The sequence below is a fragment of the Raphanus sativus genome, chromosome 6, assembly GCF_000801105.2.
Source record: "Raphanus sativus cultivar WK10039 chromosome 6, ASM80110v3, whole genome shotgun sequence".
NCBI classification, from domain to species: domain Eukaryota; kingdom Viridiplantae; phylum Streptophyta; class Magnoliopsida; order Brassicales; family Brassicaceae; genus Raphanus; species Raphanus sativus.
In genome coordinates, this window is record NC_079516.1 from 21,153,142 (window position 1) to 21,174,850 (window position 21,709).

A 21,709-nucleotide genomic window follows, 5' to 3' on the forward strand; every position below is an offset into this window, starting at 1 on the left:
TCTTTATAATCAAAAGCATATAGATGACAAAAATGTTTGAAACATGTTTAGGGTTTTGTTTTCTAAAAAATCACAAAATACAAATAAAGAAATATATTTATATAAAATCTGAATGTGCTTACAAAATTATAACTGGTTCTAATATTTGTTTACAAAACTATATTTGGTTTTACCATTTCATCTACTTCTTCATTTTACATTTGCCTTAAACAAAAGTTCATCACTTTTAATCTTGGTTTGATCCAAATCTATGAACTGAGCTCAAATTACATTCAATAAATTTACAAAAAACATATATTTTAAATAGAATCTTTTCAAGTCTTACATTCAAGTCTTATACTATCAACATAACTCTTGCCAAGTCTTAATATTTCCAAGTCTTAATATCTTGTCTGGGTAAGTCATTGACTTACTAACTTAAGAGAAATGGAAAAAGCTGTCTGCACTTGAATTCATCAGTAGTAGATACAAGTATCAAAACCCATAAGTCAAATGCTAAGCGAAGAACCCATTTGGTCTTAAAGACATACTGAAGTCGCCATTTTTAAGTTGCTGAGGTCTTGGTTGATAGGTCCAAAACTGGCACATTTATCCATAGTTGAAGCCGCCACTAGAAGTCAAAACACAACAAAAACATAGCAAAGACAAAAACTTTAGTCAAGTGTTCTTCATGACCAAAACAGACAAGAAACAGAGTAAATACATAAACTATAACCAAGTAAAGACTTAACATTGTAACATAAAGCATAGAGATAGAAACAAAAAGAAGGCAAAAAGAAAAACTTTAGCCAAGAACCAAGCAACATCAGCAAAGGTTCTTACAATGGACGCAAAAGTTGCAGGAAGCAATGTGATATCAGTTCAAAGTGCAACTAAAACAGAGAAGTTAAACATGCCAAGGAGCTATGCAAATCTACTAATGAGTCCTCCTCCAACAAACAACATAAGAAGCAAAGAAACTACTAAGGTAACTACCCTTACGACTCTGAGTTGGAACCGAGGTAACAACTCAAAGAATCCAGAGGGAGTGCTGAGAAGTGATTACTTGAGTAAGACCTGCAAATGAAAGAATGAAAGTTAGTAAGAAGAAGAAGAGCAAAAAGGCAAGAAGAGGAAGCAAGGTGATAATCAAAAGAGAAAGAAGAAGTTTCATGTCAACATTACTAAAGCTGTAAATGAAGACGCACGTGGACCAGACCGTAACAACTCGTTAGCAAAGTTAAGGTATTAACAAACCTGCAAAAGAGACAAATCACAACAACACCCCCGAAGCTCGTAAACCAGCATTGAACCTGTAGCGCCAACATCGACATCACAGGTTACAAGAGGGAGATCAGGCTTCTTCCCTGAAGCTCGTAACCCAGCATGCATACCAGCAGTGTTAAACCCTTTAGCAGCTGTGACTTCACCCCCTATCTAAACAACAAGAACAAAAGATTCAACCTTTCGAACTTTGAAGAGATGAGAAGATCGTAATTACATATGCAAACTAAAAACCTGTTTCCACGAACCTTCAGGTAGAGAAATTGGAGCCGCTGATATGTTACCAGACGCCTCTTCCACGGTGGTTGCGACAAAGCTCTGAGACATGAAAAAAAAAACTCGAAAGTGTCAAAATTTTCTTGTTTATTGGCGACCAATCACACACTGAGGGTAAAGGGCTGACCTTTGGCGTGAAGAAATGGGGAAGCTTGAGGAAGGATGAGAGTGAGTGTTGGCAGTGAGGAGAGCATCGCAGCAGCGGCGAGGCGGAAATCTCCAGTTGCAACACCATAGCACTGGGGTTTCAATCAATCTAAGCAAAGTGGAAGCTGAGGAGGAAAAGGAAACGACTTTCTCTTGTCGAAGTTGAAGAAAGAAACCCAGATTAGAGAAATAAGTTAAACAATGGAAGAAAAGGAAGATGGAGAGAATGGTTTTTTTTTTTTGTCGACAGAATGAGGTTTTTTTCTATGAATTAGAATGAATGATTTTTTTTCTGTGTTACAAAAATTTTCTTTCTTTGTAAAGAGGAAATGAAAATTCTGTGTATAGGTGACAAAAAACTAAAATTTTGGCTAAGTGTTTTGCCTCCAAAATGAATTCCCCGCTATATTAGTGATTTTTGGGCTTTATTTAGTGAAAATATTTAGTAGTGCGAATTTAATGCTACGATAGAGTTGAAATCCGAATTTTCACATTTTTAGTAGCAGTTACCGAATTCGTGCTACCGCGAACTGCTACTAATACTCATATTTCTTGTAGTGTGAATCCGACTTGAATTCTTGATCTGATTGTCTAAATTTGAGTATTTTAAAATTGTTCTTGATGTTTAGAACTGCTTAGGATTGAGAATTACACAAATCCTAATTTTGTTTTTTAGAAATCCGATTGCAGATAGGCATTTTCCGATTAAAATTGTTAAGTTTTAGTCTATTTGCTAGATTATTTCTATGATCAATGTCGAATTAGACTTAGATCATTAGGGATTGTTAGACAAATTTTTAGAAATTTTCCTGATTGCTAGAATGCAAAATTTACTTTTTCTAAAAAATTCCGGTTTTGTGAAAATTGACTTTTTATGGTTGCTAGAAAATTTCCATATTTCTTTTAGAATAATGGAAGATTTCTAGAATTGATTAGAACCATAATTGAATGTTTTCCAGATTGCTAAAACTGCAAAATTAACTTTTCTAAAAACTTCGGTTTTTGAGAAATTACCTTTTTATAGTTGCTGGAAACTTTCCATTTTTATTTTGGAATACTAGAAAATTTCTAGAATTGTTAAGATTGATCTGATTTAATTTTTAGTCATATATTGCCTATTTAGATCAATTTAATTAGGAAAAAAAAGAAAAGAGAGAAACCGTACTTTTTTTCGAAACTCCAATTCTGACCTAATTTTTATTTTGGTATAAAAATTAATTAAAATTCATGATAATCTCCTAAAAATTCCCAAAGTGAGTTTCCCATAATTGGAATCCGACCTATAGGTCTGGAACTATGTGGAAACCGATTTTTCGGTCTCTGGTCAGAAATTGACCCCTTCAAATAAATTCTAAAAAATTAATTAAAATTTACTAAAACTCATGATAAATCCTAACTAAGAAAACCCTATAATCAGTTTTCCTTAAATCGTGTCTAATCACATAGACATAGTGAAAATTTTCATACTGAAAATTGTTTTCTAAGAAGAAAATTGTTAGGATTGATGTCTTTAGAACATCCAATGGTTGTGTGACCTTGATTTCATACTGGTGGTCGTGTGGCCTAAGCTCTAGTCGAGCAGTAAATTGTTTTTTGGTCGAGAGACCTGTGAACCGTATGCAATAATTATGTGAATTGATTACATGAATCTTGACTGACAATATGTTTCAGATGTCGAAAAAAAAAGATAGAGCGATCTACTTGATCCCACCATCTAAATGAGAGTCTAAAGAATCAGTATCTCACTAAAGAAAAACCACTAGAGCTTTGGACCGTCTTACAGCGGAGATATTATCACCAGAAAACCGTGCTATTACCAAAGGCTAAAAATTTAAGTGGAAGAACCTGAGATTCCAAGACTACAAGTTTGTGGATGAATACAACTCTGTTCTTTTCAAAATTGTCTCAATGTTGAAACTTTGTGGTGAAGAAGTAACTGAGAAAGAGTTACTAAACAAAACCTTCTCTACATTCCATTCGAGTAATGTGTTACTGCAACAGCAGTATAGAGAAAGAGGTTTCGCCACATATACTGATTTTATCTCCTGTTTATTATTGGCTGAGGCTAATAATGAGTTGTTAATTAAAAAAACAGTGAGATGAGACCTCCCGGTTCAGCACCAGTATCCGGTTCATCTAACTCGGCTATAGAAGCCAAGAAAGAAAGCAACCATGTCCTGCACAATAACAATTCCGGCAATGGCCATGGGAAAGGTTATGGACTTGGTCGTGGTAAATTTAACACACACATGCGAGGACGATGCCGTGGTCGAGGTAACTCGCCCGGTTTTAGCCGCGGTCGAGACTGTGGTCGAAGTGTGTCTTTCAAACCACAAAACAAATCTGATTGTGCCATATATATGGAATGGGTAATCACTGGGCTAAGAGTTGTAGAACTCTTGAGCATCTTGCCGATTTCTACAAAGAAAATTTGAAAACAAAGAGTCTGGAAGCCAACAGGGTTTACCGAGATGCTGAAGATGACATGGATCACGACCATACTGATCAAATGGAGTATGAAACTCATGAAAAAAGAAAATGATCAGATGGATTATGAGACTTCAGATGCCTTGAAATTTTTTTTCGACATCATAACTCTATGATAAGGATAAGAGTATATATGAGTTTATAAATGAGAGTATAGTCACTCGACCAAAGGCATTACCTAAAAGGGGCACAGATTTATTCACCTAATAAAAGACCCATTGAGTTGTAAAGACTTGAGTATGAATGGTTTCCGCATTGAACCAATGGGCAAAGGAAACAAAAGTTCCTTCAGATCATAAAGAAAAATCGCCCAAGGCATAGAAAAAAAAATGGTCGAGACTGTACTCCCTACTGATCTAGACAATACCAAAGATCAGTATGATAAATGCAAAAGGCCTAGGTAACCAGATTGGTTGACCCATGAAATTTTATACACTTTATGACATGACTGGATTAGTCATCCAGGTCTTTAAAATTGATGCAAAGATTGCTATTGCAAAATGCACAAAAAGTTATCCCATAGAATCTCACGTCGTGTAACGTGTACACAAGGGAAACTCATTAGACTATAATGTTCCAAGCATCCAAATATTATAGCATGTTCATGAGGGGGAGAAAAGACACCTGTGGTCCATGAACATACTACAAAACCGTGTGATATGGTCTATGACCATGGTAGAACTTTGCCGAATTTTTGGTACTACAAAGACCACTACCTAATGCTTGGGGACACATGGATTTACATGTATAAGATTAATATGCATCAGGCCATATAAGTGAGCATAGATATTTCCATCTCTTATTGAATACGGGTCATAAGCCAGACATATACCATCTTAAGTGATATTGAATTAACCACCACAAAACATATGTGCCGTCTAAAATGGAACCTCAAAAGAGGATTGTGAATATATGTTGGATATAAGAATGCTTTCTCCCACGATTTTATAAGAAACCTTGAGCCAAATATGGGTGACAGATTAAGGTCAGATTTACAGATTGTATGACTAAATCCGACTATCCAACATCAGGGGGAGAAAGAAATAAGCTGGTAAGTGTGAGCACTATAACAGGTAGTGCAACGATAATGGAAGGCTCTGGAAGATCAAAAATAATACTTCCTATGGGAGCACAACTTGAAATTGTTGATGAATTGTATTCCCCTAAGTCTCAAAGAAAATTAGGGAGGTGTATTGAATCTGAAATTTGAAGTGATTTGATTTTTAAAGAGTGTGTAGATGATTGCATGAGAATTAGAGAATTTGATGTGATTTTATTTAAAACACTCTAGAATCTCATCTAAAACAGTGATATTTGAAATTTTCTTTTTATAACTAAGAAATTAATCTCAAACACTCTAGAAACACTTATAGTACTTTAAAATCTCCAACTTAAATTTTGTTCAATAACATTGGATTTCAGAGTGTTTTATAAAATGTCAAGTTCAATAACACTGGATTAATTTTTTTAAAAAAATCCATGTTTGAATAACAATGGATTTGTCATTTTAATACAAATCACTTCAAATTCTTAGTTAAATACACCCCCTTGAGTTTAAAGATATTCGCATAAATATATATCATATTGAGACAATAAATGAAGAAAATATTAAATTTCTTCGTATTACAAGTATTATGCATGGCTCTAAGAAAGTAGTAGAAAGACTACCAGCATTTTTCACTGGATTGTATTACACTAAAATTAGTACAATTTAGACAAATGTCATAGTAAACTAGAAGTTTACTGAAAACATTACTGTTTGGCATGACTAATTAGGCCATACCAGTTCAACAATGATGTAAAAAATAATCACTAATTCATGTGGGCGTCCACTGAAGAACCAGAAGATTCTCCTAATGATTATTCATATTGCTAGTTGTTCTCAAGGCAAATTGATCACAATGCCTTCACCAGCCAAGATAATTTATGAATCAATAAACTTTCTGGAATGTATTCATACATTTGTGGGCTGATTCATCCACCATGTGGAACTTTTAGATATTTTATGGTTCTAATTGACACATCAACAAGATGGTCACATGTTTCTTTGTTATCAACTCGCATGCCTGGCGTTTGCGAGACTGCTTGCTCAGTTGATCAAATTACGAGTACATTTTTCAGATTTTCTCTAAAGGCAATTCGCCTAGACAATGGTGATGAATTTATGTCTCAAGCTTTTAATGATTATTGTATGTCGACTGGGATAAGTGTTGAACATCATGTAGCACATGTTTACACACATAACGATTTAGTTAAATCGTTAATTAAACGTCTTCAGTTGATTGCTAAACCATTGCTTATGAAATCAAAACTCTCAGTCTCTGCATGGGGCATGCTATATTACATGCAACAACATTGATTTGCATAAGGCCAACGATTAAACATCAATTCTTACCATTACAATTGATTATGGGTCAAAGCCAAATATTTTCCATCTTAAAATATTTGGATGTGCATGATATGTTCTGATTGTTCCACCCTAGCGATCTAAAATGGGACCTCAAATGAGATTAGGAATATATGTTGGATATGATTCTCTACCAATTATTAAGTATTTAGAACCATCCATAGGGGATTTATTTAAGGCCCGATTCGCATATTTTTTCATTTTAATGAGTCTGTTTACCAACATTAGGGAAAAAATAAACAGTTGGGATAAGATATTAATTTGAATGAATTATCATTATCTTATCTTGATCCTCGAACAAAAGAATGTGACTTAGAAGTCCAAAATATAATTCATTTTCAAAGCTTAGCAAACAGTTGCCAGATGCATTTACTGATCCGAAAAGAGTGACTATGTCACATATTTCAACTGTAAATGCTCCAATTAGAATCAATTTCCAAGAAGGAAAAAAATCAACCTGCTAATGAGTTAAGACACGTCTGAAGCGTGGTAGATCTGTCAGTTCTAAAGATAAAATCATCAAAAAAGAAAAGGAGCAGAAATTGGCAATAATGAAAATGAGGTAATAACTACGAACGAAAATCTCCAGAACAGAACATGACACAATAAGAAATTCAAGTACCTGATAATGAAGAGATCTCAACTAACTATGTCATGCCTGGAATGAAATGAAATCGAAAGCAAATCGACGTCGATGATATTTTTTTGCATACAAAGTAGCAGTTGATTTTGTGGATGAGGATCATGAACCAAAATCTATTGAAGAGTGTACATGAAGAAGTGATTGGCCAAAATGGAAAGAAACAATAGATGATGAATTAAAAAATCTCTTGCAAAGAGAGTAGTGTTTGGACCTGTAGTCCGTACAACTAAAGGTGTGAAACCAGTGAGTTATAAATGGGTTTTTGCGCGAAAGAGAAATGTAAATGGTGATATTATGAGATATAAAGCACGTTTAGTTGCACAAAAACTTTTACAAATACCTAGAATTGATTATAAAGAGACATACTCTCCTGTGGTGGATGCTACTACATTCAAATTCCTTATTAGTATGGCGATAAAGAAATGACTTGATTTTTGTTTAATGGATATAATAATAACTTACTTATATGGTCCATTGGATACTGATATTTACATGAAAGTCCCAGAAAGATTTAAATTGCTAGAAGCAGGAAATTCAAATTGTCGAGAAATTTATAGCATCAAGTTAAATTGATCTCTTTCTGGACTGAAACAATGGATGTATCTGATATAATCGCCTAAGTGAGTACTTGTTGAAAGAAGACTAGAAAAATGATCCTATCAGTCCATGCATCTTTATAAAGAGATTTGAGAAAGGATATGTTATAATTGCGGTGTGTGTTGATGATTTGAACATCACTGAAACTCCTAAAGATATTTCACAATGGAATACTTGAAGAAAGAATCTGAGGTGAAAGATCTAGGAAAACTAAGGTTTTGTTTGGGACTACAAATTAAGCACCTCAAGAATGAAATTTTAGTGTATCAAGAAACTTACATACAAAGGTGACTAAACGATTTTTTTATGGATCAAGCACATCCTTTGTGTAGTCCAGTGGTTGTAATATCATTCGATGTGAATAAATATCCCTTCCGACCTAGAGAGAAGAATGAAAAAATTCTTGGTCCTAAAGTACCTTACTTAAGTGCAATAGGGACATTAATGTACATTGCCAGTCATACAAGATCTGATATCATTTGCAGTTAATCTATTAACAATGTTTAGTTCATGCTCAACTCGTAGGCATTGGAATGGGAAAAAAACATATACTTCATTACCTCCAAGGTACGAAAGAGATGTGTATATTCTTTCCTAACCTATCCCCAGAAGATTTGATTGGTTTTGCAGATGCTGGGTACATGTCTGATCCCCACAATGTTAGATTATAAACATGATATGTGTTTACTTGTGGTGGAACTGTTATCTCTTGACGTTCGATGAAACAAATCATTGCAGCAACTTCTTCCAACCATGCAAAGATTTTAGCCATTCATAAAACTAGTCGCGAGTGTTTACGTATAGTTAAGATTTGTCATTCAATATATACAAGAAGATTGTGGTTCCAACAGTCATAAATGAGGACAATACTGCATGTATCGCTCAATTTAAGGATGGATACATCAAAGGAGACATGACAAAGGCACATTATACCAAATTCTTTTTCGTGTCGTTCAAGTTCGTTCAAGCGACAATTTGGCTGACTTATTCACCAAGGCACACTACCCACTGCTACTTTCAAGAAGTTGGTCTATCTTATCGGATTACGCCGTCTTAAGGATTTTGACGTCTGTATACACGAGAGGAAGTAATTACGCACTGCACTTTTTTCTCTTAATCATAGTTTTTCTCATTAGATTTTTCTGTTAAGGTTTTTTAACGAGACAATATCTGATGCGCATAGTAAACATCAAGGAAAAACATTATATTTATTGTGATGTTGATTATAGAAATTTTTTTTTACCAAAATTTACATGTACTTAGTCTCCAAGTTAAACCCTATATAAATCTATACTATTATTTGCGAAGTGATTTTTCGCAACAAAGTTCTCACGCTAAAAATTAAAGTGGTTAATATCGTTTATGCTTTTAATGAATAAATGATATAAATTAGTCAAAAATAAAAAACGAATTTAAAATATATTTGATTTGATAAATGATTAAAATTATTAATAATAAGAATTATCCAAAATCTAAAATATATATTTTAAAATAAAAAGATAATTCTTATATATATTGTGTTGTTATCCGAAAAATATATTTTAATTAAAAAGTTAAACACCCAAAAACAGAAAACACATAACTAAATATTAATCAAGTAAAAAAAAATTATTTTGTATAATTAAAAGAGAATACAGAATGATTTCGAAGACTTATTTATTAACAATGAATATAATGTAAAAATAAATTTCAAAATGATATAATAGTTAAATATTCTCGATGAAAACATTAATAAAAACTACAATTTTTTTCTTAATAATATATAAATTAATAAGTAATTATAAAATGTTTATGCCCGTGTATATGGGCTAAACAATTCATTATTCATGAAATAAAGATACTAATTTCTCTCTTTTCTTTTCTTCTGTGTTTTACTCGATATACCTAATGATTAAAAATATTAGTTTTTAGATATTTTGTTTGATTCATATTTGGTTCGGGGTAAATATCCGAATCTAAAAATTGCCATATAAAATTTGATAAAAAAAATGCCATATAAAACGTTGCACAAACAAAAATAAAGTAATATAAACCGTAAAATAAGACCCATCAAACTATCAAAGTATTTATATCGGATTTAATCCGGTCTCAATTATCTTGTAAGATCGTTTCGGTTTGGATTTTGGGTTCGTTTTTTTCTTTTTCTGTCCTACAAAATACGATTAGCTGCTGCTTATAGGGAGCGACAATAAGAAGGAAAGAGTAAAATCTCTTGCAGCTGTTTGGTCTTTTAATCTGACGCGCTTCTCGCGACTTGTAGAGTTAGGGTTTTGTTCAAATTCAGGCCTTATTCATCTTCTTCTTCAATTCGAGAAGTGATTTCATCGCAGGTAAGGTAAAGAGTATCTCTTTATCCATCTCTTTCCTTACTTCGTTCCATTGCTCTCTGTATTGAGGTTTTCCTGTTTTTCCTATCTTCTCGGCCAATCGAATTTTTGACGAAATCATCAATTTTCTGTTGATTTTTCCTAGAAATCCTTTAGATCTGATCTTTCGTTGCTATGGTTTTTCGTGTTTTGAGCTAAAAGTTTCGAACTTTTAACACTTGAATATTATCTAATAGGCGATGAGATAAGATATGCCCAATCTAAGTGTGTCCGATTCGTGGTGGCTGAGTTGCTAGTTTGAGCAAAAGTTTCCAACTTGTACTCGAATTCAACTTAATTGGCTATATAAAAATTTGAGTAATCAAAGTTGTCCCGTTTGTGTTGGCTTAGTCCGAAACGAGGTTGGATACGTCGTCTTAGACTTTGTAGTAGGCACTGTCACTATTCACAAGTGCACTCAGTTCCGTGTATCTGTTTGAAAAATTCTCTCAAGTTAGATTCCTGATAACAGCTAGATCATTCCTTGTTGATTATTTTATTTTAGAGAAGATACAATAATGGCTGGAGTACTAGCTGGGGAATGCTCGTACGGTGAGAGTGGAGTTTCGTCTCACTCAAGAAATTCTCACGAAAAGCAAGACGAGGTTTCCCGCTGGTACTTTGGTAGAAAAGAAATTGAAGAAAATTCACCCTCGAGGTTGGATGGTATTGACTTGAAGAAGGAAACTTACCTCCGCAAATCTTACTGTACATTTCTCCAGGACTTGGGCATGAGATTGAAAGTGTAAGTTCCCTTTTTTCCACCCCTTCTCTTTTAACTAGTAGCTTCAAGCTTGCTTGTTCATATTTATTCCAATGTAGAATCCATATTATATGCATTATTGTTTAGTATCATTTGGAGTCTGATGTGCTGCTGATGGTTTGTAAAAGTAGTGTTTTATTTTTATTACCAAGGAACATATATAGTTATTATTGGTGAATACCGAAGAGATTGTTGCCGAGTAGTCATGGTTTCTGCTCTGTATTTTTTTTTTCTTTTGTTCTCATTGAAAGTGGCTGATATAGTTTTCCAAGCAGTCCCCAGGTTACAATAGCTACAGCGATTATCTTCTGTCATCGATTCTTCTTTCGCCAATCACATGCAAAGAATGACAGAAGGGTAAGTTTATTGTTTTCTGCACCTGAAAAAAGTTGAATGCTTAAAAATTATAATAGACTTTACTCTGTGTTGTTGTTGGAATCACTATACTGTAGTCTGGCTAGGGTAGAGTTTGAGAAATTGCAATGTTATGGTTTATCCTTATACCTAGATCTTTACTGAGCTCGGCCCTCTTTCTTCACACAGACAATTGCAACTGTTTGTATGTTCCTTGCTGGAAAAGTTGAGGAAACTCCACGGCCCTTGAATAACGTTATTTTTGTATCCTATGAGATAATAAACAAGAAGGATCCTGGTGCTTCACAGAAAATCAAGCAAAAGGTATTCATCATACCAATGGCCCTTCTCAAACCTTTGTGTGTTTATTTGACGTTGTGGTTATCAATGTATTGATGTATATCACTTTTGCAGGAAGTATATGAGCAACAAAAAGAGCTTATATTAAACGGAGAAAAGATAGTACTTTCTACACTAGGCTTTGACCTCAACGTTCTTCATCCTTATAAACCCCTTGTAGAAGCAATAAAGAAGTTTAAGGTTGCCCAAAACGCTCTTGCCCAAGTTGCCTGGAATTTTGTTAACGATGGGTACGTTTGAAGTCCTGTTTCCTTCTAAAAGCTTCCAATATACTCTATGTGCATTTGTATTTTCGTCTTCATACAAGTGGAAAAGTGGCTTGCAGTCTGCGGACATCACTCTGCCTGCAGTTTCAGCCTCATCACATTGCGGCTGGTGCTATTTTTCTTGCGGCCAAGTTCCTTAAAGTGAAGTTACCATCAGATGGAGAGAAGGTTTGGTGGCAGGAATTTGATGTTACACCCCGACAATTGGAGGGTATGTAGCGACTCTTGTTTCCTTTTCTTTGACTCGCATCCTCTCCATGTTTGCATATGATCTTAAGAATGATCGCCCTTTTGGTATGTTTCAGATGTTAGCAACCAAATGCTTGAGCTTTATGAGCAGAACCGTGTACCTGCTTCTCAAGGAAGCGAAGTAGAAAGTAGTGTAGGTGGAGGGTCAGGGTCAGCTCATCGTCCAGGCTCTAGAAATGCAACGTCCACAGATGAGCATGTTGGTTCTAGGCAAGCATCAGCACGTTCAAACTCTGATAGTCACGGGGGTTCATTGAAAGGCGGTTTGGATCAGAACAATGGCAATGGGGATGTTGAGGTCAGTGTTGATCATCAAGTTAGTAAGGACAATGTTAGAGAAGTCCCCAATAACTCTAGACCTTTAGTTGAGGGATCTGGGAAGGACAATTCAGAAAGAGAGAGTGGAGAGCTTCCAGATGGTGGCGCTGTTCATAAATCTAGAAACGTTGAGACAGGTGTTGCCCCAATAGGCCAATCGCCAAAAGACTTGAAGTTGCTCCGGGATAAGGTGAAGGCCAAGAGAGAGAAGGCTAAGAAGTTGCTAGGTGAAAGAACGAGGAAAAATGATTTGATGGATGAGGATGATCTGATCGAAAGAGAATTGGAAGACGTTGAACTAGCTGTTGGAGATGAAAAGGCCAAGCAAAAGAATGTAGAGAACTCTGATCTCATGGGTACAGAACATGTGGGAGTGAAAAATGCAGAAGAAGAAGGTGAAATGGTAAACGATGGGTCTCAGATGATGCATAGCAGAAAGAGAAAGATGGGTAGCCCTCCTGAGAAGCAATCCGAAGGAAAGAGACGCCACAGTAGTGAGAACGGTGAAGAAAGCCACAAGTCGAACAGAGGTAGCAGTAGTAGTAGTAGTAGTCATCATGGTGATAGAGAGCACAGAAGGCACTCACAAGAGAGATACCATTCATGAGAGGTAATATGATTATTATTAAAACTGCTACTCCTGAATTCATCTTAGGGGTCTTTCTAAGGACCTTTGGCACTTTGATGATGCCTAACCATGTGAACCTGACTTCTCTATACGGGGTCGGTTCAGTCGTTGGAACCATGCTCTCGGTGTATTTTATGTTTGATTATATAAACTGTTTGTGCCATTTTGCACAATCCAACGGTTTTGAACACTATGATTCAACATCCTAGTGTTCTTCCTTTTAATAAGGATGTTGAGAAGCTAATTAGTTCTTCCTTTTAATAAGTACTCACGCTAGGGAACTTCCTACTTTCATTTGCTTCCATTTGGTTAAATTATAGCTCATTGGGGAAAAGTTTTGGGTCATAGGGACTCCACAATCACTTTGATAACTTATTTGTATTCATACGTTGCTCAAGTGAATTTACTTTTGATAGCTTCTCCAAAATATTTCTTACTACGACTTTTTTTTATGTTCCCGAATTATTACAATGTTTTACTATAAGAGTTAGTATTTGATGTGAAGGAGATACACACTGTACGAGACTGATGAAGTATGTAACTATTCTGTTATATTTCGTTTTCTATGTAATTGCTTGTGATCATTACTTTGGAATTGTAAAGACACATGATTTGATTTTATAAATCAAAATCAAAAAGAGAAAGAACAAGAAATCACAACATAAAAGTATCAGTAATAAATTGTTTTGGTGTGAATCAGAAGGAAAACAGTAAAAAAATGTTTTGGTAAAAAAGAAAACCAATTTGGTTGAAGGAAATATTCTTTTTTTTGTTCAACCTAGAAGTTTTTTACAAAAAGAAAGAAATATATATATATATATATAGAAGCAAACACAAGCACATTAAGTTATGGTATATTATTAAAAATGAGCTCCAAATATTATTATTTACTGATCATAACCAAAGAATTCATGCTTTTTCATACTTATTACTAGGACATATTTGTGGCGGAAAAATGGTATATTCCTATATTCCTATATGAACTAGTTGTTTCTGGTTTTTTCATACGTGAACTTTTAAGTCATGCCAAAAATACATGAACAACGGAAAATTGATTTATTTTCCTATGAATTAGATATTCCTGACTTTTTCACACGAATTTTAAAATAATGCCAAAAACCATATGAACAACTCTATTTTTTTTAAATTACATACACAAACAATCGATTTTAAACAAATTCTCCTAAAATCGTAAATGGTGTTATTTAAAAGTTAACTTGGTTTATGCCAGGTATAAAATCAGTTTAATTTGGGTTGATAAAAAATACTATGTCGTTTTATTCTTCTTCTTTTTTTTGTCAATTACTCTTCTTCTTCAGAAATCGTTTTATTCTTCAGCATCAATTAGGGATACTGCACCATATTTATAGTTCCTTATGAAAATACATGGAGATTAGTAAGCTAGTAGTCGTCGCTCTTCTTTCTTTATGCATCATGTAACACATTTTATTCTTCTACAGAACAATAAATTTTATTCCTAATCGATGATGAAGAATAAAACGATTTCAGAAGAAGAAGAAAAGCAGTTGACAAAAAAAAGAATAAAACTACGTAGTATTTTTTGTCAATATAAACTAAACCGGCCCTCTACCTGGCATAAATCAAATTAACATTTAAATAACACCGTTTACGGGTTTAGGAGAATAGTTTAAAATTGATAGTTTGTGTATGTAATTCAAAAAATAGAGTTATTTGTTCATGTGGTTTTTGAAATGACTTAAAAATTCATGTGTGGAAAAAACAAAAACAACTAACTCATGGGAAAATAAACCATTTTGCTTTGTTTATGTGGTTTTTGGCATGGCTTCAAAGTTTGTGTGTGAAAAAACCAGGAACAACTAGTTTACGGAGAAATAAGCCATTTTCCCTACTTGTGGCATACCTGTAACATTCTTGGAACACTGTCTTTTTTTTTGTCCTTTACTCTTATCCACCACCATTAGCCTCTTTCTCTTGCAACTATAGGGAAGAAAATAATCATGTTTCTCATCTGTGTTTGTGAGATTTCTTGTTTGTTTTAGTCTCATGTACCTGACATGACCAAAGAATTCAGCTAACATTTATTTACTGGGACATACTTGTGGCATACCTGTAACATTCTTTGAACATTGTTTTTTTTGGTTGTCATTTACTCTTATCCACCACCATTAGTCTCTTCTCTTGCAACTACGGGGAAAAAAATAAACATGTTTCTCATCTGTGTTTGTTTTAGTCTCATGTACCTGACAGTGTCTTGTATATGTCTATAAGTATATACCAAATTTATTTAAAACAAAAGGTTGCATGTAGTTAGAATGTTTTGGTTAACGAGCATTCCTATCTTTTACTGTTGTACAACTAAACTACCCATCATCTTTATTAAAACTAAACCTAATTTGATATTATACCTTTCCAACAAAGATATCTAATCACATTCAACTTATATAATAGTACAGTTTCATGTTGAGTTGTCCAGACCATCTCTTAAAGAAGGAGATGACGAAGCAGAAAGACAAGACCGCCCAATCTTAGACTCTTTGTCTTTGCTATATGCCTTTTGGACATCATCCTTAAGCTCTCTATATCTCATTCTCTTCAATCTTCTCTCCTGCGGAGATCCTTTCTCACTATGCAAGTCATCGTCTATGTACTCCTCCATGTACTTGTCTAAAACCTCTGAGCCATATGGAAAATACCTTCTACCAGTCTCTACTGCATTGTCAAACGTGTAGTTGAAGTCAGTCAGCCAAGAGATAACATAAAAAAATAAAAGAAGAGCAAATCTTTTCATGGTTCTTCTTACCTGTTTTCATTAGAGCCTCCATACGAGTAAGGAGCCGTTTGGTTTGCATATGAGGAGTTTCGTTTAAATCAACCTGACTCAAGTTTCCGGTTAGCCCATTTGAAGGCGGGTGAAGAAGACCAGTGAACTCGCTTGTACCTTCTACATTAGCAATGTCCATAGCCACATTAGCTTCTGTTGGAAAGAACAGCTGAGCAAGACCCACTGCAACAACAACAAAAAAAAAAGAAAAAAAATTGCTCAAAGGTTCAACACAAACATTACACAAGAATCTGTCAGTTACCTCTCTTTTCTAAGTATAACAGTCTCATTTGGAGATCTTCAGGCATAGAAAGGGAGGAGCACATGGGCGTCTCAGCAACCATAGGGTTTCTCCTAACCTCTCTTTCCAAAAGATCTATGCACAGCCTCGCTTTGCTAGCTTCCCTCTCTTTCGCCGTCTTGGTATGATACTCCTTTGGAGCTGTCAGTCTCCTACATATATTAACCGCACTGCGTCCATCAGACGCGAAAGCAGACGCATTGGCGCCTTTCTTAAGAAGAGATATGATGATGGAAGGCTCTTTACGCATGGCAGCGAAATGAAGAACCGTGTAACCACGCGAGTTTCTGTGGTTGACATCACCTAAACCGAGAGCAAGAATCTCAGCAACAACTTTGGGATCACTATACACAACCGAGTAATGCAGACCGTTGGCTTCATCTAGAGTGATGTCTGACTCGGTCAGAAGAAGCTTCACAAGCTCAACGTCATCTGAGTCCAACGCCTTGAGGATTTTTCCAACTCTCTCAAGCGTTTTATCTGGAACCTTGGGACTGTCATCCTCTTCTTGTTGAGGGGACTTGAGACGAATCTGTTTGATTCTCTCAGCTACTTCTAAGGGAACCTCCTTTTCAATACAGAACATGTAGAGATCTGACCTTGCCACTCTCTCAATACATTGATCAAGAAGCTGAGTCAACTTACAATGGAATGCAACCAAAAGAATAGGAATAACATTCTCAACTAGAGACTTCTCCACAAAGTTACAAAGCCGCCTCTGCCAAACACACACCATACAAAATACAGAAACCATTAATCTCTAATTCAATTTGCAGGAGTGGTTTGCATGTTGTTGAAGAAGGAAACACAAATGATTCAATTTTAGCTTTATAGTAAACACATTTTAAACAGAGCAGTATTCTTTGTACAAAAGTTTTTCTTATATTGGGATAAATTTAACATTCATTAAAAAAAAAATTAAGAAGATAAAAGAGAAAGCTATTGCTTTTGTTTGTTTTTTTTTTTTGCTAAAATTTTTAGCTATTGCTTTTGTTACACACCTGAAAAGAAGAAACAAGCTCAGGCACTTGGAAAAGAGAAGAAGCATACATCAACTCAACGACGAAACCAATAGCAGGTGTGCAAGAGTCATGAGCACAGACTGAGTCAACACAAGTGGAAACCTCCAAAGTAAACGGTTTTAACCTCCCGGTGTAGATATAACTCAGGAAGTAAACAAAGGCTTCATGCCCAACAGCTCCGTAAGAAGGCAACACTTCGTTCAAATGGTACTTTGGTCTCCTCTCAATCTTGGAACTTTTCTTGTCTTTCTTGAATAGTTCCTTGAAAAACTTGTTCCTTGCAGCCAGAATGCATCTGTGAACACCAACGGGAACACCATCGACAATGATCTCGGCGTCTGTGTAATCACTACTGTCTGGGCTACTGAGAAGCTGCTCGAGATTGGAGCTGAGTTTTGTTAGACTAACAACTTCGAGATTAGAAGCTGAGCTTGATGAGATATGGATGTTAGACCCAATTGAGACGTTAGAGAAATGAGAAGACGTGAAACTTAAAGATGATGATGGTTCAGTTAAAGTAGCCATATTTTCAATGCCTATCACTCCAAAGCTCTATTTTTTTATTCAAGAGTTTTGTAATTTACATTTCAAATAGGGAAGGAGAAAAGAACCAAACTGAGATCTATCGATCAAGGAAAAGTCAAGAAGGAAGGGATTATATAAAAGAATATATGAGTTTGAGAACAAAGAGAACACAAACAGATCAAGTGACGGTGAAAGAAAGCAGCTTCTTTGTGAAGATGTGATGTAAAAGAAGACAAAAGACTAATAATAATAATTTCAGTTTAATAATGACGACTTAAGTCTAGATTGAAATCATGGTCCAAAGAATGCATAAAGAAAGACTCAAATGAAAGTTGACAAACATAAATAAAGATTCCGTCATTATTCAAAGATTTTCTGGAGGAAATAAATTAAGATTAAACTACATATATACAAATATTTTTGACAGCGTTTCATATACTCCCTCTGTTCCATAATACTTGAAGTTTTAGGTTATGCACAATTATTAAGAAACTTGTTTTTTATTTTAAAAGCTATGATTAAAATATAAATTCAAAACTATTTAACCAATTACAAAATACACTATAGAATATCATTGGTTACACAGTTTTTGATAAAGTAAAAAGTTACATTGAAAGATGAAAACATCATCTATTTTGAAACATCAAAACTTCCTAAAACTTCATCTATTATGAAACGGAGTGAGTATGTGAAAAGGTTTTTGGCATATTTGTAGGGTTTTCTTTATCACATCATATTTGTAGCCTGTAGGCTGTAGGTTTATTTATTGTTTTCACCTGGAGAAGTAGCCCGCCCAAGTCAAGGAAATATTATAGAAGAAAGAGCCAATCGTGACTAGTGATGACGGAGCTGACGCAAGCAAATGCGAACGGCATATAATATGATGTGCTGTGATGTCAGTTTCGAGAAAGGTCGATAAATCATTTTTTTTTCCCTCAAAGATATTAATATAAATTAAAACACGGGCCAAGCCCAAATACACATCCAAAGCCCATACAGCCCAAGCTAAGCAACATGTAATCCAAAATGAAATACGGCCCAATACATTAAGCCCATAAACACGACCCACAAACTACAACCATAATGGTCTCCAAACCGGTCCAATCAGAACTGACAGGCTTCAAGCGAGTCCACGCATCAAGGAAGCCCAAACCACTTGTTGTGATCTTCGCACTCGGGACGCCACGTGTCCGGTCTGCCTCGACTTGACCGACTCCTCTTTGAAACGCCGTCGGCTGCAACATCACCGCATCTCGTCGCGTCGGAGCTCGGGATACCAACGAGCCTCCACACCGCAACCATCTCTCAACGCTTCACACTTTCACCGGAGCTCCGATTACCGCAGAGCCTCCATCAAAGCCGCCTCTCTCTTCCACGCTTAGCCGTTACCTCGGAGAGCTTCTCGATCTCATCGAGATCTCATCCGACTTAGCAACGCTGCGAGCCAAATAACCACACAACCAAGGACCTCACACCAGATCCACCGCAGAAACCCGAACCCGATTCAACAAAATGAACAACTGAAGCCGGCGACGCAAGGTTGTGCGAACCTTCACCTCCCAGAAGCAAAACCGACGACGGCGGAGCTAGAAGAAGCTTCCTCCTCGCGGGAACAAGAACCGGCGGCGGCGGAGCTGTAGGAGCCTCCGCCTTCCGGAGTTAAAGCCAAACCCAACAAAACGGTTTCACCACGCCTCCCTTGCACACGACCACGTCTTTACTCCAGAGGTAAAGCCACCGCAGGCGGAGTCGAACCAGAGCTTAGACAAAACGGAAGGAGAAGAGGACGAAGGAGAACCAACATCCAAACATCTTTAGACAACACTTGGGGGGCTCCGGCGACGGCACGCGCGCGTGAGCAGCGGCCGTACGCCGAACCCTAATTGAGATCTGCTTTCTCTTTCTAACTTTCTCTCTCTCTTGATATGGGTAGATAAATCATTAAACTATAGCTAGTGGTTCCGATATTATCGATTTTATAATGGTTTTTTTTTTTGCTTAAGTGAATAGAATAATATTGACAAAAATAGAATAATATGTTTTTGTTTAATTTTTATAATGTTGTGATACCCATAAAGTCATTATTTACATACTTTTATATATTCTACTCTAACTTTTCAAAAGAAGTAACAAAAGAAGTAACGTGTGTTTGAAAGAAAACTATATTGTTAAGGATATTTTAAAATTTTCTATCATTTAGAAAAAAATTGAATTTTAACGTTCCTGATGTTAAATGATTTTAGACTTACCTTAAATGATTTTAGACTCACCTTAAATTTGTTAAATGATTTTAGACTCACCTTATTTAAGGTGAGTCTACAAATTGAATTTTAACGTTCCTGGCAAGTGATGTTAAATGATTTTAGACTCACCTTAAATTTGTAGATCTAATTTAAATAAATAAAAATTAAAAACAATCGACCAATCAAATTATAACAATTTCTTGAAACTTCACCTATGAGCGACACGTCACCAGAAATCACTAAAGTGACTTTTCATTTAATATATAGGGGGATTTTGATTAAAATTTCAGATATATAACATTTACAATAGCGTTTAGTTTTCGATCTGAAATGGTAAAGCGCTTACACTTAGTAAACTAACGCGACTAAAAGAATTATTTTCCCGCGATACCAAACATAGATTTTTAAATTCATAAACACTATTAAAAAAGCGAGTGTTGGTATACAATAACAGAACTGTCAAAAACGCTATAATCTGATGCTATTAATACCGCACTTCTTATAGTGTCAAAACGCTGTAAGGATTTGGAGTTTTAGATAGACGATCGAGTATACATGAAAATAAAGACATTTCCAGAAGGATTTGAGAATCAGAAACTAAAGAGATTTATGGAACCATATCCTATTGGGAGAGGACTGAAGCAGTTGTTTGCAGACTGGATTTATCAGCAGAGTTATTAAACTTCCAAGACATGTTTCATGTGTTTATTTTAAAGAAAGTCGTGAGAGAGCAGAAGTTACAGCAGACGTCAGATGATCTCAGAGAGATTGTATGCATCTTGTCAATCAGTAGTAGAGATCATGAATCGTCAAGTGGAAGCATTTCAAGAAATGTCGTCTGTGTCTGTCAGAGTTCGTTGGGAGAGAGATGGGGTTTAATAATAGACTTCAGAGTCCGAGCAGATTGAATATTCGGAGTTTTGTTACGAATTGGCCAGTCGGCTGATGGTTTGAATTCGGAGACGAATTACTTGTAAGTGGGGGAGAATTGTAACGACCGAATTTCGGTTTTAGGAATTGTTAGCACGCTAAGGCCCATGCACATTCTCAAAAGCCCAAAATAGTTTTTAATAAAAAACCATCCAGCCTTGTTTTCTCCACCTGCAACAAGAAAAAGAAAAATGAGAAGAAAAGAGAGAGAGAGAGAGTTTAAGAAAGAAATTGGGAAACCTTTGCAAGGACTGAGTCACCACCAGAGACCGCCGGAGCCACCGCACCGCAGGACGTTGTCAACCTCGTCACCACCATTCACCTTAGTAGTCGACCGCCAGAAACCGTTGGCAACCGCCTTGCAGTTAAGTGTAGTTTTGTCTGTTTAGTAAATCATCCATAACTTTCTGACCGTTAAGAATTTCGTGCATACAATATCACCATCATATTCCTCTTGTCGAGACGAAGCCGTAGGCGACAATTGCATCGCAATCGGAGCCCGTACGAAGCTGCATGCGCCCCCGTCGTCACTCTCCTCCACCGCCACTGCCAGCACTCTCCTCCACCGCCGCCGTCCACTGCCGCCATCCGCTGGTAAGCCTCTATCATCACTGCCGGTAACCGTCACCGGTGACTCGGTCAACTCGACCTAGTCAACTCAGCGAGTCAATTCGGTCGACTCGGTAAACTGATCGGTTGACTGGTTTGACCTAGTTTAAATTAATTTCAATTCGGTTAGGGTAAACCGGCCGGTTAGGTCA

At 35.9% G+C, this 21,709-nt stretch overlaps 2 protein-coding genes and 1 long non-coding RNA gene across 6 annotated transcripts; 1 reads left to right on the top strand and 2 right to left on the bottom strand.

Annotated features, from left to right (window-relative positions):
- Positions 1-831: 831 nt before the first annotated feature.
- Positions 832-2,223, bottom strand: LOC130496444 (uncharacterized). Its single transcript, XR_008935589.1, has 3 exons — positions 1,667-2,223; positions 1,237-1,581; positions 832-1,056 (listed from the first exon to the last, which is right to left on the bottom strand). It is a non-coding gene; the product is annotated as an uncharacterized LOC130496444 (long non-coding RNA).
- A 7,695-nt stretch (positions 2,224-9,918) lies between these two features.
- Positions 9,919-13,297, top strand: LOC108805745 (cyclin-T1-5). Of its 4 annotated transcripts, none has more exons than XM_056989265.1 (7): positions 9,919-10,155; positions 10,692-10,931; positions 11,225-11,306; positions 11,493-11,627; positions 11,718-11,893; positions 11,989-12,140; positions 12,235-13,297. In XM_056989265.1, the coding sequence occupies exons 2-7, from the start codon at positions 10,705-10,707 to the stop codon at positions 13,101-13,103; spliced, it is 1,641 nt and encodes a 546-aa protein (XP_056845245.1). In that variant the 5' UTR covers positions 9,919-10,155; positions 10,692-10,704; the 3' UTR covers positions 13,104-13,297. The 4 variants fall into 4 exon arrangements, with proteins under 4 accessions (XP_056845245.1, XP_056845246.1, XP_018433185.1 ...); XM_056989266.1 differs by having other exon boundaries at positions 10,697-10,931; XM_018577683.2 differs by having other exon boundaries at positions 9,919-10,150.
- Positions 13,298-15,368: 2,071 nt separating this feature from the next.
- On the bottom strand, positions 15,369-17,995 carry LOC108811727 (regulatory protein NPR3). Its single transcript, XM_018583813.2, has 4 exons — positions 17,230-17,995; positions 16,190-16,946; positions 15,907-16,110; positions 15,369-15,815 (listed from the first exon to the last, which is right to left on the bottom strand). Exons 1-4 carry the CDS (start codon positions 17,773-17,775, stop codon positions 15,562-15,564), a joined length of 1,761 nt encoding a protein of 586 aa, XP_018439315.1. The 5' UTR covers positions 17,776-17,995; the 3' UTR covers positions 15,369-15,561.
- Between the last annotated feature and the right edge of the window lie 3,714 nt (positions 17,996-21,709).